Below are 17,134 nucleotides of genomic sequence, written 5' to 3'. Positions count from 1 at the left end.
GAAATGCAAAGTAATTCCCTAATCTGTAACGTGTGGGCCGTCTGAGGATGCATGGTTCAAACATTTCCCTTTGATGATGGAAGGCTTGGGAAGCTTATCACATGCTTATGTTTGTCTAGGAATGCACATATATTAGATGCTAATATTCAGCATCAGCCAGAGGGAACAGCTACTTATCTTTTATCCTTTAACCTCATAACAGTTTTCATGGGCTTATGGGCTTATGTCCAAAAATAAATAAAAATATTTTTATTCACAATTGCTAAGCTAAAGTTCAGTTTTTAAATAATGACTCAAATAAGCCAAACGAAAGAAAGGCTGAAGTGACATTTCACTGCATAAGCAACAAGGATATTATTCAGTGTTATTGAGCACACTTATCTGTCTTTCAAAGCTGGTCATAAAAAATATTAATTCATGTACAATTGATCTATCTAATTTTTTAAATCTTTTACAGGAAGGGGAATACTGTTTAAAATATAGGTGACATGTACTATAATTCTAGCAATTCAAAAGTTGATATTAAAGGTCAATCAGTTTTAGGTCAGCTAGATAAAACCACGAGACTATGCCAATAAGCAAACAAGCAAGCAAACCAGCCATTCAGAATGAGGAATAAAAGTAGACATTGAATAAGAACAAAGGAGATACATATATATATGTATATATGCATATATATATGTATATATATATATATATACAATAAGCGAGCATAAATAAATAAGAATGACTTAATCAATTTAAGATTTAAGCTACAGAAAATAAGGTGGGAAAGTATAGATCAATATTTTACATTTTCAATATCAAATATATATAACAGGATTAATTCTACTTAGAGATATTTACAATATTTTTTTCAACAGAACGTACAGATTTTGTAAATTCAACATGAATTGGTTGAGATTTTCATTAAGAGATGAAAATGGAATATTTTCTAGCTATAAGGAAGACGGAAAAGCTGTCATTTACAGTGAAGTGGATGTAATTGGAAGACATTATGTTAAGTAAACAAGCTGTGCACTGAAAGACAGGTACCACATTTTCTTTCATATGCGGAAGCTAACAGAAGCAGAGCTGAAAAAAATCTAACTGATTATTAGAGATCATGAAGGGTGTGGATCAGGAAAATGGAAAAACACCTTATGGGTTTCCTGAACATGCAAGATACACTAATGGAAATACCACACCACAGTCCATTACATGTACAGTAGGTGATAGTATGACATTTCTAAATGAGTGTATTTTCTATTAGAAAATAAATTATCACTTGTCTATATGCATAAATCATTAATAAACCATTCCGATTCAGTAAGCAATCATTCTGATTCAATATATTATTAACTCACCGCAGTGGCAGAATACGTCTGAAAATAAAGATATATGAAATTAAAGTATATGGAGCAACAGCACTCATAAAAAACAAAGTATAACAATTCAGACAATAAATTTTAAGTATTCAAGAGAGAGAGTTGGCTTAAAATGTGTGCACATACTTTCACATACTGATTGACACAGCTCAGTCCTTTCAGGTATATTATATTTTCACAAATCTTGTGATGTGGAGTCATGTCATAGATCACATTTTCCTAAGTATAAGAATTGTCACATGATACTTTTGCTTGTGGTGCCATTGTCCCAATAATATGAAGGAAAAGCTATGATTTTCAACAAATGTCTTCATTTTCCCGGAGCTTTAGAAATGGAATAGAGATAATAAATATTAAAGATCATTTGAATACACTATTGAGGTGAACCCTGAAACAGTCAAAATGAAAGAAGTTCAAAGTTAGGTAGTTGAGAGTTAGGAATGTCAAAATAAAAAGTTCAGACATTCAAAGCTGACCAGACTACTCCTCAAAGAGGAGAGACATAGTTAATACTCTTTCTGAAGTATATTGTAGAGTCCATGCATCAAACACAATGCTATTTAATTACCGGAACAGTAAGACACATCCCCTCGAGACACTATGTTTAATATATCGCTACCAAATAAAACTTGACATATCTTTTCTAGCTCCGGTAATTTCGTTCTAATCTCTTTCATAAGTTTTGCCCTTGAATTTATTCCGTTCCCCGGGCTTCCGCGTTTGTACTATACCATCATTAATTACACTGAACCCAGAAAAGTCAAGGGAGACTTTCAAAAAGAAAGGAACTGTCCCTAGGAGGAATCACACTGGAGTATCAAACTAATAAAATACTTAATGTTTGACAGTACTCAAATTAAAATAAATCCCTTGATATATAACAATCTAACTTACAAAATAACATCTTCTTAAAAATGGTGCATGCTATTTAGTTTTCCCATGTAGGCTATATTAATGAAATCAACTACATGTTCCTTTTGTAATTAGTAAAGTTTAATAAGAAATACGCCTTTCCTGAATTTCTATTGTTTCTTTTTAAATGCAGAGTTATGTCATTTCTTATACATACTATTGACGTTGCCATAACTACAAAGAGTTCATTCAATGGCTGTATTAAGACAACATATGAGTAGCTTATTTAAATATGACTCCAGTGTTTGAATAAGTTAAATCATATTGTCTACAGCATACCCAGATGTGTATAGGGTAGGTATTATCTCTATGTGATTTTCAATTTTGATATCAATCATATCTTGATGTAAGAGATTAATTAAACTGAATAACATTGACAGTAAAATGTAACTCACAGAACATTGATTCATTACAAGCTAATGACAGTAGTATGCTTTCTTATATTCTTATTTATTTAGTAGTACCCACATGTATTTAAACTTCACTTTAGGTTATAGTTTATTCATACATGCAACTCAGTTTAACCTTTCTCAATATATGAAAAGCAGTTGCTTCATCAGCAATATTCAGAAATATTCAGAAAATATTTTGCAAGTGCTTAGTTTTGGTTAGATAATGCTAGGAAAAAACAAAATGTAGAAATGTAGATAATTTTTAACATATTAGGTTCCCGAGGCTGTGACAAAGAGTACATAATATCCTGCAGTCTCAAAGAAAAATTTATTTCTGAGGCCCGAAATCCGAAATTCAAATGATGTAGGGCTGCATATTGCCAACAGCTACAAGAACAATCCTAATGTGGTCTCTTGGTTTCGTGACTATTGGCACTCACTGTGTCCCTTGGCTTGTGACAATATTAGTTCAATCAGTTTCTCAGCTCTCAGACTGTCTTCTCCTTTATATGCATTTGACAGAGGGATAGATAACCTCCTTCCTGCCTCTTTCTTCACGTTGCATCTCCTTCTGTCTGCCTCTCCACTTCATGTAGTTAATCATATCTGTCAATATCATTTACCAAATAAACTAACATGAAGACTGCAGGCATGCATAGATCTTCTAAGGAACTACAATTCAGGCCATCTGCCAGTTCTAAAAATGTACATATTAACGATTGCTAAATATATAAATACATACTGAATATAAAAATTTAATAATTTTGTAATTGTAGAGCAAAATTTACAAGCTAAGACCAACTTTAGGAAGCATGAAGTCAAGAAGAGTTATTCAAAAAAGTTGAGGAAAGTCATGTTATTCAGGAAAGACTGAAGAAAAAATAGATGCAAAGATTTAGAAAACAAAACAAATAAAAAGATTAAGATTTCTCAGGAAATTTTATGAAATGCAAGGTGGTTGAAGCCAGAGCTTTGTCAGGGACGTGATAAGCAGCCACGCCTGACTTCACATCTAGTACTGTTTGATTAAGCTATACTGGAGAATTGTACCTCATTCTAATAGCAGAAAAGCTTGATGGTAGATGCTAACTATTTTTCAGTGTCACTCACAACTAACTCTGTACTCTTTAAGGATGGACTTGTAGACTTTGGAAGGCTAGAATACCAAGGTGAAGCATCCCTTTTAAAATTCAAGTCAAGTGCTTAAACTGGTCCTAACTGGATAGTGTGATATGGGTGCTAAAGAGGTATGAAGAGAAGGAAAAGAGTCACAGATGGAAGAGCTACTTAGTAATTGATTGAGCTTAAAATGATACTTAGTGCCCAATTGGGATGATTAGACCTTGACCTTTGATAAATGGCAGTGCCCTTCATTCTGATAAGGGATATAGAATGAACTTAGGGGGTGGAATTGGGTGATAAATTTAATTCAGACATCTAAAGTTTAAGTTATCCAGATTTAGAATTTGGGTTCCTTTGTAGATATGCTCTTAGGAAAGAAATGTCAATAACAAGTAATAATTTATGAGATAACTTACACCTAAAAACTGAAGTCATGAGGAGTAAAGAGAGAGAGATGCCTAGGGAGAGATTAGTACATGAAGTGGTAATTGCTCAGGTCCCCCCAAACACACAGACACACAGACACAGACGCAGACACAGACGCAGACACAGACACGCACACGCACACGCACATGCACATGCATACACACACACACAGAGATATACTATGCATCTGTGTGTATATATATATATGTGTGTGTGTGTGTGTGTGTGTGTGTGTTTGTGTGTATGTGTTTGTCTATCTATCTATCTATCTATCTATCTATCTATCTATCTATCTATCTATTTTAAGTAAGACGTACTTAGACTTTGCATTTATTTGAAAGTGTTGACTCCTCACTTGGGAGTACAGGTAACCAAAGCAGGAGGAAAGCCTGACATCTCTGTGCTCCTTATATGTCTATCAACTTCTCTGTGGTAATATACTAAGATTACATGCAGGTATGTCAATGACTTAAGGGCGATCTCTCTAGAAATTGGAAAGACATCTTAACTTACTTTTTCCACTTAAAGAATAAAGTAAAAAAAAAAATACTGTAGTAGGTGTTTCCCTGTCAGTATTATACAATTTCACATCTCCAAACCTCTAAAGTACTTCAGTTGTTGTCTTCAACCTATAGTCCTTTTGGATTCCAGAAGCAATAGAGATTCATGGTACAGACCAGGTCTGGATGTCAATCATGTCCTTCCACTCAAGTGATGGGGGAGCTCTACTAAATTCAGGAGGACTAATTTGCAGAAACAGAACTGAGTAAGAATCAAGAAGTCCATGACTCAATTGTACATATCCCTTCCACTCCTGCATCCAATTACTTCTTCCGTAAATGAAAATGACAATGCTGGGGTTATTGTTCCTCTTTCCGATGTACATTGACTAAACACCCTCTCTTTGTATTTCATCATTCCTCTTTTCTTTACTCAACAGGTTGAGACAAGTGACCAAGATCAAGTGACCAAGATTTGTTGGAATTATTGGTGTCAGGCTTTTGTTCAAAACCTCTGTTAACAGTAATGTTTAAAGGATACTATAAATATATATCAAATATTTATATATTATAAATGCAATATATAAATATATATTATATAAATTTATACATTGTATCATATCACATATATTATTATATATGGGTGGCAATGGATGAGGCCAGTCTAGATAGAGAATTAGCAAGAAGATTTGTACAATGAAGCCTAAATTATCAGCACAGGATTACTCTGATGTTTTCTTTCTCCACTCCACACTTTTGTTTTTTCAAACTGCTTTTTCCTACATCCTCTCCCTAGGAGTTCCCATGTCACCATCTCTTTCCTTCGGATAAAAATTATTAGCAATCAAGGCACTGTTTAATAACGTTCCGTAAAGCAGTATGAATAATGACATGAGCCCTTAGAATTAGCTACCAAGGGATTTTTGGTGAGGCTGGTGAATGTTGTTAAGATAGATGCTGGGTTAAGTCTGAAGTACACAGAAGTAGAAATTCAGTAATTCAATGTATCATTTGATTAGTAAAAAAGACAAAGCAGTAACAGTGGAAACAGTGCTATGTGCCAATGGAAGATCCCTTCCCCCCCTCCCTCCCTCCCTCCCTCCCACCCTTCTTTTCTGTCTCTCATTCTCTCTTTTTCTGTCTCTCTCCTCTTTGTACCTGACTCCAAACTATTAGTGGGAGAAGTTTATCTTTAAATATTAATATGAATGACAGATCATAGATGAAAAGACTGAAATAGTATATTATTTTTCCTAAGTAAAGTTGTGACTGACAGTGTGGATGGAGGATTCAAGTTTATCTCAACCCAAAAGACAGTTTTTCATGACAAATGGAAGAAATCAAGATACTAGAAAACACCCAAATAAATGCTGTTGTGCTTTCTCTCCCTCCCTCCCTCCCTCCCTCCCTCCCTCTCTCCCTCCCACCCTCCTTCCCCCCTCTCTTTCTCCCTCTGTTCCCAAGTGTTACTTTCTCTCTCTTTCTGTCCTTCTATGTCCCTCACTCCCCTTTTCCTTTTCCAGGTACCTATCCTTTCCTCCCTCACCCCTGTGATAAATCTTTATACTACAAAAGTCTTCGTTCTCCCAGTATGAAAGTAACAAAACTCTGCATGAAAAGCAAAGCAAGGTTACTGGTTCAATACAACTCCAAAGATGTATTGGGAAATGTGAGTAGAGAAAGAAAGTTAGCAAAAGCAGCTCTGGAAAACAGGAAAGAGGAACAAAAATCTAAAGTCTTTCCTGGGCGATGATGTGAGGTTTATTCTGCTAGTTGATATTTTTGGTTTACAAAGGGCATTGTTTGTTTATTTGTTTGGTTCATTGTGACAAATCTAAGTAATACTGACTTCTTTGCTGCATAGTTTGGGATACAGATACAACTCCCAGTCTTAGAAACAACACAACTGAGAGAATTAGCAGAAGACTAAGTTAGCAACACTTCCCTAGGTATGTATCTTTCAATAACTAAAAGCAGTTTTGATGAAACTTTTCAGGAAACAAACAACTCCCATTCTCAAAGTATTTCAGGAGTTTGTCTATTCATTGGGCCAATTGCTGATCAAACTAGGCCTCAGGAAACATTACTTTTTCAGGAAAATTTCCGAAGGAAAAGAGGATTCTGAGCAGGAAAGGAAGAATATAGAAAAAAGGAGAAACTGCTAGTTCTTCCAGACAAGCTTGACTCAAACTCTGTTACTGTCTTTGACAAATGTTTTTTCATGTTAGAACTCAATAACTTTAGCTTGGAATGGGAACAATCTTGAAAAACTTGTGTTTTATTTCAGCTGGTGCAAGTTTACAAATGTGAGGAGAGGCCCTTGGTCCTTTGAAGGCTCAAGGCCCCAGTGTAGGGGAATTCGAGGGCAGAGAGGTCAGAGTGGGTGGGTGGGTGGGTGCAGGGTGTGGGAACACACTCATAGAAGCACAGGAAAAGGGATTGGATAGCGGTTTTCAGAGTTGGGAACCAGGATAGGGGATAACATTTGAAATGTAATAAAGAAAATATCCAATATAAAATTACTTCAGAATTTAGGAAGTGGACAGTTTTATTCAATATTTGTTAATCTGACCCTATGTTTGTTGCATTATTATAATTGAGGAAAGTATATAGACTATAGAAGTGAAGAATGTTTATCTAGTTTTACACTGCTTTTCATTTCTCCTTCTAGCCCACTTTTTTCTTGCAGTCACTAGAAGAGGGAGTTAGGTACATATCCACTGTCATGTGGCCTTTAATATAATAAAACACCGAAAAGCTTCTGTACAGCAGAGAGCACCATCAAAGGGACAAAATGGCAGCCTATAGAATGGGAAAAGATGTTTGGCACTCTCACATATGACAGAAGGCTGACATCCAGCTCTGTTGTCTACATTTGAGACCCCTTCTCCTACTGGATTTCCTTGTCTAGCTTTAACAGAAAAGGTGGTACCTAGTCTTACTGCAACTTGATACACCATGACTGGTTGGTATCCATGTGAGGCTTACCCTTTTTGAAGAGAAAATGCAAGAGAAGGGATGGGTGGGGAGCAAGAGAGGAGGTAGGAGGAGGCACTTGGAGGAGAGAGAGGGAAGGAAACAAAGTTGGGACACAAAATAAAATAGAAAGTCGATCTGACCCTACTCCCCCTAAAATTAATAAAACACTTAACCGGAAAGTCATTTGCTGACACTATTCTTCAGAAGTCATTTAGATTGGTGCTCTGACATAATTGCCAAAAGATCGTTTATTTCCACGGGGCAGAACACATACTCAGGAATTAATACTAAGTGCAATGACAAGAAAAAAAAACTAAAAATTTGTGTGTGAGAATAGGGAGGTTATGAAATTAGCATTCGTTGCTGAAAGTATATTCTGGGAAGAGCTTAAGTCTTTGTTGGAATCAAATTAGCTGAGACACATAGACTAGTTCTGTGAGTCCTTCAAAGTAAGTAATGTATTATTGCTGTATTGGCTACCTAAAACTAAAATGAGTGAAGCAACAACCAAAATTACTTCAAAATGCACTTTATAAACAACCATACACAACATCAGACATTCAAAGAACACATCAATTTTATGGTGATTCATGAAATGAAGCTTGTAGAAACATATTACTTTTTTTGCCAATCTGCTTTCTGAGTTTTGGTCTAAGAATAAAAATGTTAAATTGCTTACTTTGTGCAACTCACTTTGATAAACATATGCATACATTACCTCAATTTAACCTTTATGTCAGCTTAACCAAGCATGCATAGTCACATGATCAACTTAGAAATAGGATGTATACAAAGAAAACGAACTTATCGAAGACCAAAGAATTAGTTAAGAATTGAAACTGAAACTAGAACTCATGCCTTTAATTTCCATATGCATAGTTATTGTGCACACTGTATAGTTATAACACATATGTTCTCACGTGCATTGAGTTCAGAATTGCAGATGAAGTGGAGTAATATGTGAAAAGTATTTACTTCCAAGACTTGATATTGGTGGAATAATCACTATATGGCTAATAAATACTTTTGCAAATATATTTGTAATATAGAACTTTAACACTCATATATCATATACTTTGATGATTCAAAACCAACTGTCAGTTACTTTTTGAAGATCAATAAATATTATCTTAAAGTTTATTATTAAAGTCCATTTTCTTTTGCTATCATTATAAGCATATTATTTTATAGATTATTGATATGCTATCGTAAGAATTTTGGGAATCAATGCCATTATTATCTCAGTTTATCAATGAATGCTCTCATCTCTCCAGTTCCTACTTCCTAAACTTAAATATACTTTTTGTTCTTATTTTCAATCTGTATATCTGGTCATTCTCTCACTTATTTTTACAAACTTTTTTGACTTATTGATAAGATGATTGTGTAACCATAATTGAACTACAAATGAATATTAGAAAACATCAATTTTTTTTCTACCTCTTCTAAATGCTGTGTTGAACATGCATTAATTGTAAAACAATTTAGTGCAGCTCTATACTACAGCTGTGAATGTAACCTTTCTTAACTAATATCAAACTAGAACTAATTTGTTCAACACTGTATATTTCTCTAAGGGTCTATCACAGTATCATGGGCTAAATGCATATTAACTATTTTATCAACAGTAACCAAACAAATAAAAGTTATACTGTATTGTACTCTCAGTATATTTATGCAATACATGAATTTTTAATAAATGTAATTGATGATCTATAAACTCAGGAAAGTTATAGAATATGATTTACTAAGTTTTCCTTAATATTTTCTAGGTATCTAAAAATGTTTACTTAGGAATTCATTTAATTTCTTCAACTACATCTAAATGAATGAAGTTAATCTTTGTGTCTCCAAATTATCAAATTGATATTCAAGAAAATTACTAGTGTCCAGTGATATACTTTTTAAGGGAAGAGTTTGACTTTTGAACTTGGACGTATGAGTCTACCTCACACTGGCTCTTGTACCTTGTAATTTGTTTAGATCCATGAAGCTTCTGGCTACTTTCCCTGGTTTTCTGGCTACTCTTCCCAGACACTGTCATTCTCTTGATTTCTAAATGTAGTTCACTCAGTAAGAAAGTTCTTAGTGCAATAATTGTTCTGTGAATACCACTTGTATCTCTAATTAACTGTTTAAAAAACTAAGGCTGACCAGATTGCAGAAGGATTTATCCATCATTTATGTCTAAGGAAATAATTTTATATAAAAAAGCTATATTATATTGATAGTTTCCACCTTTTTATGTTTGTTTTTATTTTGTTTTGTTGTTTCTTACTTTTGAAAAATTAAATGATGTAATCATATCATGACCAAAAGTTAAGGAGGAATTGGAAACATACTTCTTCAGTTCTTACAAGTTATTAAAGTGGAAGAGATACCTCAATGTGATTTCATTTTTAAAGGAAGTCAGGGTGGTTTCTTTAAAAAAAAAAACTTTTATTTTTAAATTGTTTCAGAACAATATGTCAAAAAGAGTTTTAACAATTTTTTGTGATGAACAATATAATATCAACTACTTGTTCTTTCTTGAGTGCTAGTCAAAACAAGGAAAAATTTGTGTTTTCTAGAGCCACTTTGTTTATTAAATAAGGCTCTGTAACTGATTTAACCCATAAATGAGTGACATTGCTCTTCTAGCTCATCTTGATAGAGGGGAAGCATTTGTAAACCTTTTTCTATACAAACACTAATGACCTTGCTAAAGGCAATGATTGCTTATAAATAGCCACGAAATGAATAACAATAATATATACTTGTAGTGCTTGCTTTAATCCTCTTGAATATGTTAAGCATTTAATCCTAACTGTATCATTACAAAAAAAGTGTCATCCTACTCATTGTTCCTATAAGAAAGTTGGTCTGTAGAAGATCCATGGAGTGTCAGATATGAGAAAGCACTAAATTATGGAACCAGAATTTGAACTAAGCTAATTTTATTCAAAGCTTACATAACGCCCTGCTAAAAGAGAACAAAAATTATAGAGAAAACGGTTATCTCTTTCCCTTCTAAGATCATTTATACTTTCCTACTGGAGAAACATCAAAAATAAAGGGAAAATAACACCCACTTCATTTAAACTTAAATGACAGCCTTGTCAATTTGGTCATTTTAATGTGATAAAAATATTCAAAATTATTACAATAATTGCCTCTGGCTTTCTAGAACTGAAGTACTATTCCATGAGTACTTGGATGCTTGAAATGATTTAAAATCAGCCTTCCTGGCCCTCATCATGATACCAATGATGCCTACAAGAGTTCATAGCTGCCAGCACACTCTATGGAAACCACAACTATATTAATTATATTAAGACTTTAATTTTACCATGTATAATCAATACAGCCTCTATCATCTTAATCTTTTTGTCATTTTCCTTTTTGCTAGATGCAGATATTTCCAGAAACAGATACTTTTGCTGTGTTTTTCTTATAAAGTCCTAGAACTACATTAACAATATTTGAATGCTGTTTCAGATTTGATGAACAGTCCATTATAGGTTGAAAGCAATGGAAAAGCAAGAAACTCCAGTAGGCAATGTGTGGTAGAAATTGAAACAGTTTGGCATATGCAAATTTTTATAGTGGAGCCATATGTGTCAATTGACATATTGCTAATCCAGCCCTCAATCTTCATCAGTAATTTTGGAATTAAAACCTTAATATACTTTTATATTTTAATCTTTTCTCTTTTACCACCTTGTGAATGTATTAGAAATGGACATTACTATATTAACAGAGAGTAGTGAAGAGTGTTATCTGTTTATAAACTTTAAATAAATGTATCTACTGTATGTTCTCCATCTAATGCTTTTTATTTGTTCTTTTCTGCTGCTATTCAAGCATAACAATTCCACATTGAGACCATCTTGGAACCCACAGATTTAGGGTGTGGTGGTAGAGTTTGTAAAGACTGCAAATGTCTGATTACTAATGGATTCTTTTTCTCTTTACTGAAATCCTTTTAATGTCCCATTTATGTCTGGTTCTGTGTGAGTACTACTGAACCATGCACACAAATATGAAGAGCAGAACTTTAACCTCTCATGTAGCTTCATGGATCTTCAATATCCTTTTCTCAATCTTTGACCAGCAGTAAGCCAAGCATAGAAAAAAAACCTCATTGTATCACAAATGCTTTCAAGTGAGGGCATCCCTTTTTCTTACTTTAAGTCTTAGCTTAACTGTGAGATCTGTTGTGAGATGTGTCTAGATGTCCACTTGATGGTTCTCATTGGTATAAAATACTCACGAAGAGACAAGAGATGAAAATTTTGTAAATGTTGTCATGGCTACTCCTAACAATTTATTCAACATATATCTGCATATACCTTAAATTCCTCGGGGTCTCTCATAATTTCCCTGCATATTACAGCTTCATTCCGTTCCTATTACAGTACTCATTTATTTGAGAGAGAATAATTGATTGAGTATAAGCATGTGTAACTCAGAAATGAGAAGAGTAAAACCTCCCTCCCTCCCTCCCTCCCTCCCTCCCTCCCTCCCTCCCTCCCTCCTTCCCTCCCTCCCTCCCTCCATCCATCCCTGCCTCTCTTCCTCCCCCTCCTTCTTCCTTCCTTCCTTCCTTCCTTCCTTCCTTCCTTCCTTCCTTCCTTCTTTCTTTCTTTCTTTCTTTCTTTCTTTCTTTCTTTCTTTCTTTCTTTCTTTCTGTCTTTCTTTGATCAGATTGGTAGCAGAACACAGTGCTTCACATGATCTCCCATAGGGAAATTGAAGAACTCATCATGTACTGATCCTCTTTGTCACAGAAAATAATTAAAACCCTTGTCACAGTGGTATATGTGCTGCCATCCTATAGTGATTCTGAATGAATTTTCCATAAATTAAAAAAAAAACCTTACAAACTCGAATTTAAAATTCACATTACCTCTAATTAAAAGCAGCTTGGATCCAAAGGGTGCAACATTCACCTATATCATGTTAAGAGTTGACTATCTTGGTACATAGTGAAAACTATTCATTTTCTTTCCCTATCTTTAGCGTTTCCAGTATCTAAAAAGTTTGATGGGAAAGGAACAAACACATGGTTTGTTCAGCTTTAGTAATTAACTTAACAAACAAGCATGAAACAATTTTCATATGCTGGGTACCAATTATCAGGTGTGTTTATATTGAAGACTTAAAAATAAACACTCACTGTTGAAGAAAATAATGTTCCCTTCCAAAAGGAAGACTAACCTTAAAATGATAAAATGATTGATAATGGATGAGCTTGGACAAGGTGAAGATGTTTAAATATCTCTTTTAAGAGCGGATATTTTGTGGAAGAAAGTGAAATGAAACTTATGCTAGTCATAGTCACATATGACATCGTCACGTAGTCACACAGAAAACAGAAGATTGCTTCATAAAAAATTCCATATCCACAATGGAAAACACTAAGGACTTTGTACAACTCATTTGATCTCAAACATGACAGAGCTTTGATATGAATATAAATTCTGGTTAGTTAAATAAAAATATTGAAGCCCACATGATCAAATGACGTAGACAGTCTAGTTAGGGAAATTTTTTTGTTGAACTGCTTTCTGTTTTCTCATCTGCTAGAAACTCAGTATGAGCATCCACTTTTAGAAATTATACATTCTGAACAGTTCTCAGAAATCAGTGCTTAGAAATGTATGGATTTTGTGTCTTTTTTTTTTAATTACCAAATTGCAAAAGTCTCTTCATGTTGTAAACAGTCTTGTATTATTTTTTGCAGCTCTTGTTTTTGACTTATTTTAAGCTGGCTAACATACTGAATATTTTAAGAAATAAAAGAGCTTAGGGTAGTCTTCCCACATACACTTGAGTAAATAATATGGAAAATATGTATAATTTTATGAGAGGCAGTAGGTACTCTACGTTATTGCATTATTCTGTATGTCACCCTTTCACCCCACCTATGACCCAAAGTTGTAGCAGAGATGAAGCAGTTTTAACTTAAGAAGAGTAGCATCTGGATGTTTAAAAAGAATAATACAATTAAGATTTATCACCCAACAATCAATCACATATATAACATTAGCATCTAAATATCATATTTAAAATCAATAAACCATTATTTACTGTAGTATACAGACATACCATTTAAATAATGTAACATATACACTTTTCAATAAGAATAAATGAGTAATTAAGTCAAGAAAAATATCATATAATCTTAATAATGCAAAAACATGTAAATGAATATCTTAAATTCTAAAACTCCTCAAAGAGTTATTTTAAATATTTAATTTCAAACTTGTCCATTTACTTGCTTGCATTGTATTAGTAATATTATTGTATCAATCTTCATTGGATTTATTATGAAATGGGGGAAGCTACAAAAAAACCTTAAGAAGAATAACTTAACAATTCTTATGTACTTTGTTACGTCTTTGGCAATATGCAGAATTATTATAAATACTATATTTAAGATAATACTACTATAAATGTTAACAATTTGTAATAATGCCGTATAATTTCAAAATACGGTAAACATTAAATTCCAAAGGGCAATGGCATTTTCTCTTGTGTCTTAGACATTACCCTCTTTAAATTCATCTTGCATTGCAAAAATAAATACAAGTTAAATTAGATACTAGCTAGAAAGAATACATGTGATGAAATCTGGTAAAAAGAAAAAAAAGAAAAATGAAACTGGACACTTGGGAAAGATCCTCATGCTTTCATGGTTTAAAACTTTCTTAGCTTGAGCTAGTTTCCTACCATTTATTGTAATAATTTATTTACTTTAACCTGCTCGGAGTTTTCGACTGTTCTGAACAAGAACCACTGGTTGTTTCACATATAACAGCTGTGAAAATAAAACGGCTCATATCAGCAAGTGACGTGTTCTGAATAGCTGTGGTCCTTACTGCTGCTAGGGCTTGCAATTGGATGTCATCCCCATGCTCAGCATTTTACAGCATTAAGACAGTAACACATGATTTCTGAAAAAAAGAGTCTTTTGAAAATGCATTGCTGAATTTAAATAACACATCACATGCAACATTGAAATCCTGTGTGAACAGTCTATAGTATATAAACCACTAATGTTTAAACAGAAACACATTAGCAAGACAGTACACCCTAATATCACAAGTTACTTTTGATTCAGACACATTTACTAATAATTTAACTTTTACTCATCCAAAAAGTTACATAATAACATGAATGTTTCACATCAATCTTTTTTTTATCTGCAAGAAAATGAAAACTGTGAAAATGTTATTTGGCTTGAAGTGCTAAATTACATAAGAATATTTATCACAATCTTATCAGTATCTGTTCTTCCTATTGTGCTTTCAAAACTTTTCTCTTGAATTTTTATTTGTACTATTTCTATCACTAGTATCAACATTATTTTTCTATGATGTAAGAAACCTTCAGAAAGAACAAGTAACTACTTTTCCACCACTCAAACCTTCCAGCTCTGTCATTTTATTACTGAAAACTAAGGATTAGTTTCATGTCACAAGAACCAAAATCAGGGAAAATTCTCTGGAGATTAGAATTAGAAACAGTTAAAAAGTAACTTTTTTTATGCTAATGAACAAACAGCTTTCTCATTAAGCCTCAAAATCAATAGCCAACCTTTAAGTTGTTACAATCTCATTAATAAGATTAATTAATTAGTAGTTCATCTTAACTATCCCAGAAAATTCTTTCCGATTGTATTAGTAATTAATAAATAATAACATAAAATATTTTTCTTTTTTATTTTCAAATATGATAGAAATTTTGATAGTAATACATTAACTACTACTATTAACATTATTCCTCTTTTAATAAAAGATTGGAAGAATACATGATCAATAAGTGGTAGTGAGATCACATCCAAAGCTCCCACCTCCTCTGAATTTTTTAGAATGACAAAACCCATAATATTTCAATCTGAAGCTAAATTTCAACTAGAAAGTATGATCAATAACTCAATAGAAGTATGTCAGCACTGTCTTTCAAAATTCTAATCCACTAAAAATCCAAAACATTTAGTTTCTTTTAAGTTCAGACACTGATAAACAGTTCTTGTAATGAAAAAAAAATCAGGTATCGTCTATATAATTGGCAGCTATCCTCACACTGCATAAATACAAATTTAAACTCTGTTAAGTATTGATAAGATTATTCAATTGCTAGCAATACACATTGCTGCTGTCCAGAAGTGGATTACTTATTCATTTCTATGTGAGAAAAGTACATAGACTATACAGGTGATGACCCATGAAATTAAGCATATTAATATTCCAAGGCAAGCCTTAGTACTGACTTAGGAAAGTGTATTGTTTTCATGAAGTAGGCTGCAATCCCTTGTTCAAAGTTTTTCCTCTTTGAAAAATACATGTTGTATTTACTGATCAGCAGAAATCCAACGATATTGATTTTCATCAGCATTTTGTGAAGGATCGTTGGCATTCTTATTCTCTATGAAATTTATCTGGATACAGGATTAATTCATGCTGCAAACATGCATTTGAATAGTTATATGCTGAGTAGAAGGAAAGCAAAATACCACACTATGTGTTGTTTAGCACATGAAGGAAAGCTTTTAGCAGCAAAGTTTTCGAATGTTGGAGGTGAGGGATTGCATATACATTCTTAATAGTTTCCTCTGGAGCCTACCAGACCACATTAGCAACAGAGGAGACTAAAGACAAAGTTTAAGTTTCCAAAGGATAAGAATATTTTGCTGAGCATATATATATATATATATATATATATATATATATATAAAACCACTTTAAAATCTGAATAACTTAGTTGGCTAGATACACTTATTATAGACATGAACACAAGACAGAAGGCAGAAACCAATGCTTGTAATTGAACTTGTACCAAACATACTTCTGCCTTGCTCACATCCTCTTCAAGTCAAAACTCAATCAATGAGTATATTTTCTCTTCTTGACCTTGGATTCTTTCTTATTTTATGTCCCATTCACTCTGTCATAAGCTGCAAACCAGGACCTGCTCAAAGCCCAAAGTCCCTAAAGTGTCTGTAATCAGTCCTATGAGGACTTGGGAGAAACTCCTCACACCTTTACTGTATGTACCCCCAAACAGTGAATACATAACCCATTCTGCTACCCTTGCCCTGGCTGGTACTTACCTGATGCTCCGCGGGTTCTGCAGATTTCACCAGGTGTTTATCCTTGTACAAAGACCAAAGACCAATGTTGGGCAGAAAAATTAAAGCCACAGTGAATAACAAAGTCATTTGCAGAAACCTCTTCTGTTTCCTCTTCATTGCAAATGGTAACAGTGGAGAAAAGTTAGAGTTGTCTCCCAGACTGCTTCTTGTGTTTAATACCAAAGTCCTTTCCTCTTTCCTGGGAAGCACCAGAAACTGAGAGGAAGCTAAAAACTTTTGTTGTGTGCTCAGCACCAATCTGCAGGGTTCAGAGGGAGTTGGCCATCTGCAGAACAAACGCACAGTTACTTTCCCCCA

At 33.7% G+C, this 17,134-nt stretch overlaps 1 protein-coding gene across 2 annotated transcripts in view; it reads right to left on the bottom strand.

Moving 5' to 3' along the window:
• Galntl6 (polypeptide N-acetylgalactosaminyltransferase like 6) overlaps nt 1–16,933 on the bottom strand; it is a 984,872-nt gene extending 967,939 nt beyond the window's left edge. For both annotated transcript variants that reach the window (XM_028757776.1, XM_028757777.1), the window contains exons 1-2: nt 16,796–16,933; nt 6,290–6,295 (exon numbers count right to left, since the gene is read on the bottom strand). In XM_028757776.1, the coding sequence (XP_028613609.1) occupies nt 6,290–6,295; nt 16,796–16,933 (144 nt within the window). The remainder of the gene's footprint in view (nt 1–6,289; nt 6,296–16,795) is intronic.
• Nucleotides 16,934–17,134: the final 201 nt, after the last annotated feature.

This window comes from Grammomys surdaster, unplaced genomic scaffold (genome assembly GCF_004785775.1).
Source record: "Grammomys surdaster isolate TR1022 unplaced genomic scaffold, NIH_TR_1.0 126182, whole genome shotgun sequence".
Classification (NCBI taxonomy): Eukaryota; Metazoa; Chordata; class Mammalia; order Rodentia; family Muridae; genus Grammomys; species Grammomys surdaster.
The sequence above is the reverse complement of the archived record's forward strand: the minus strand, read 5'-3'. Positions and strand labels throughout refer to the sequence as shown.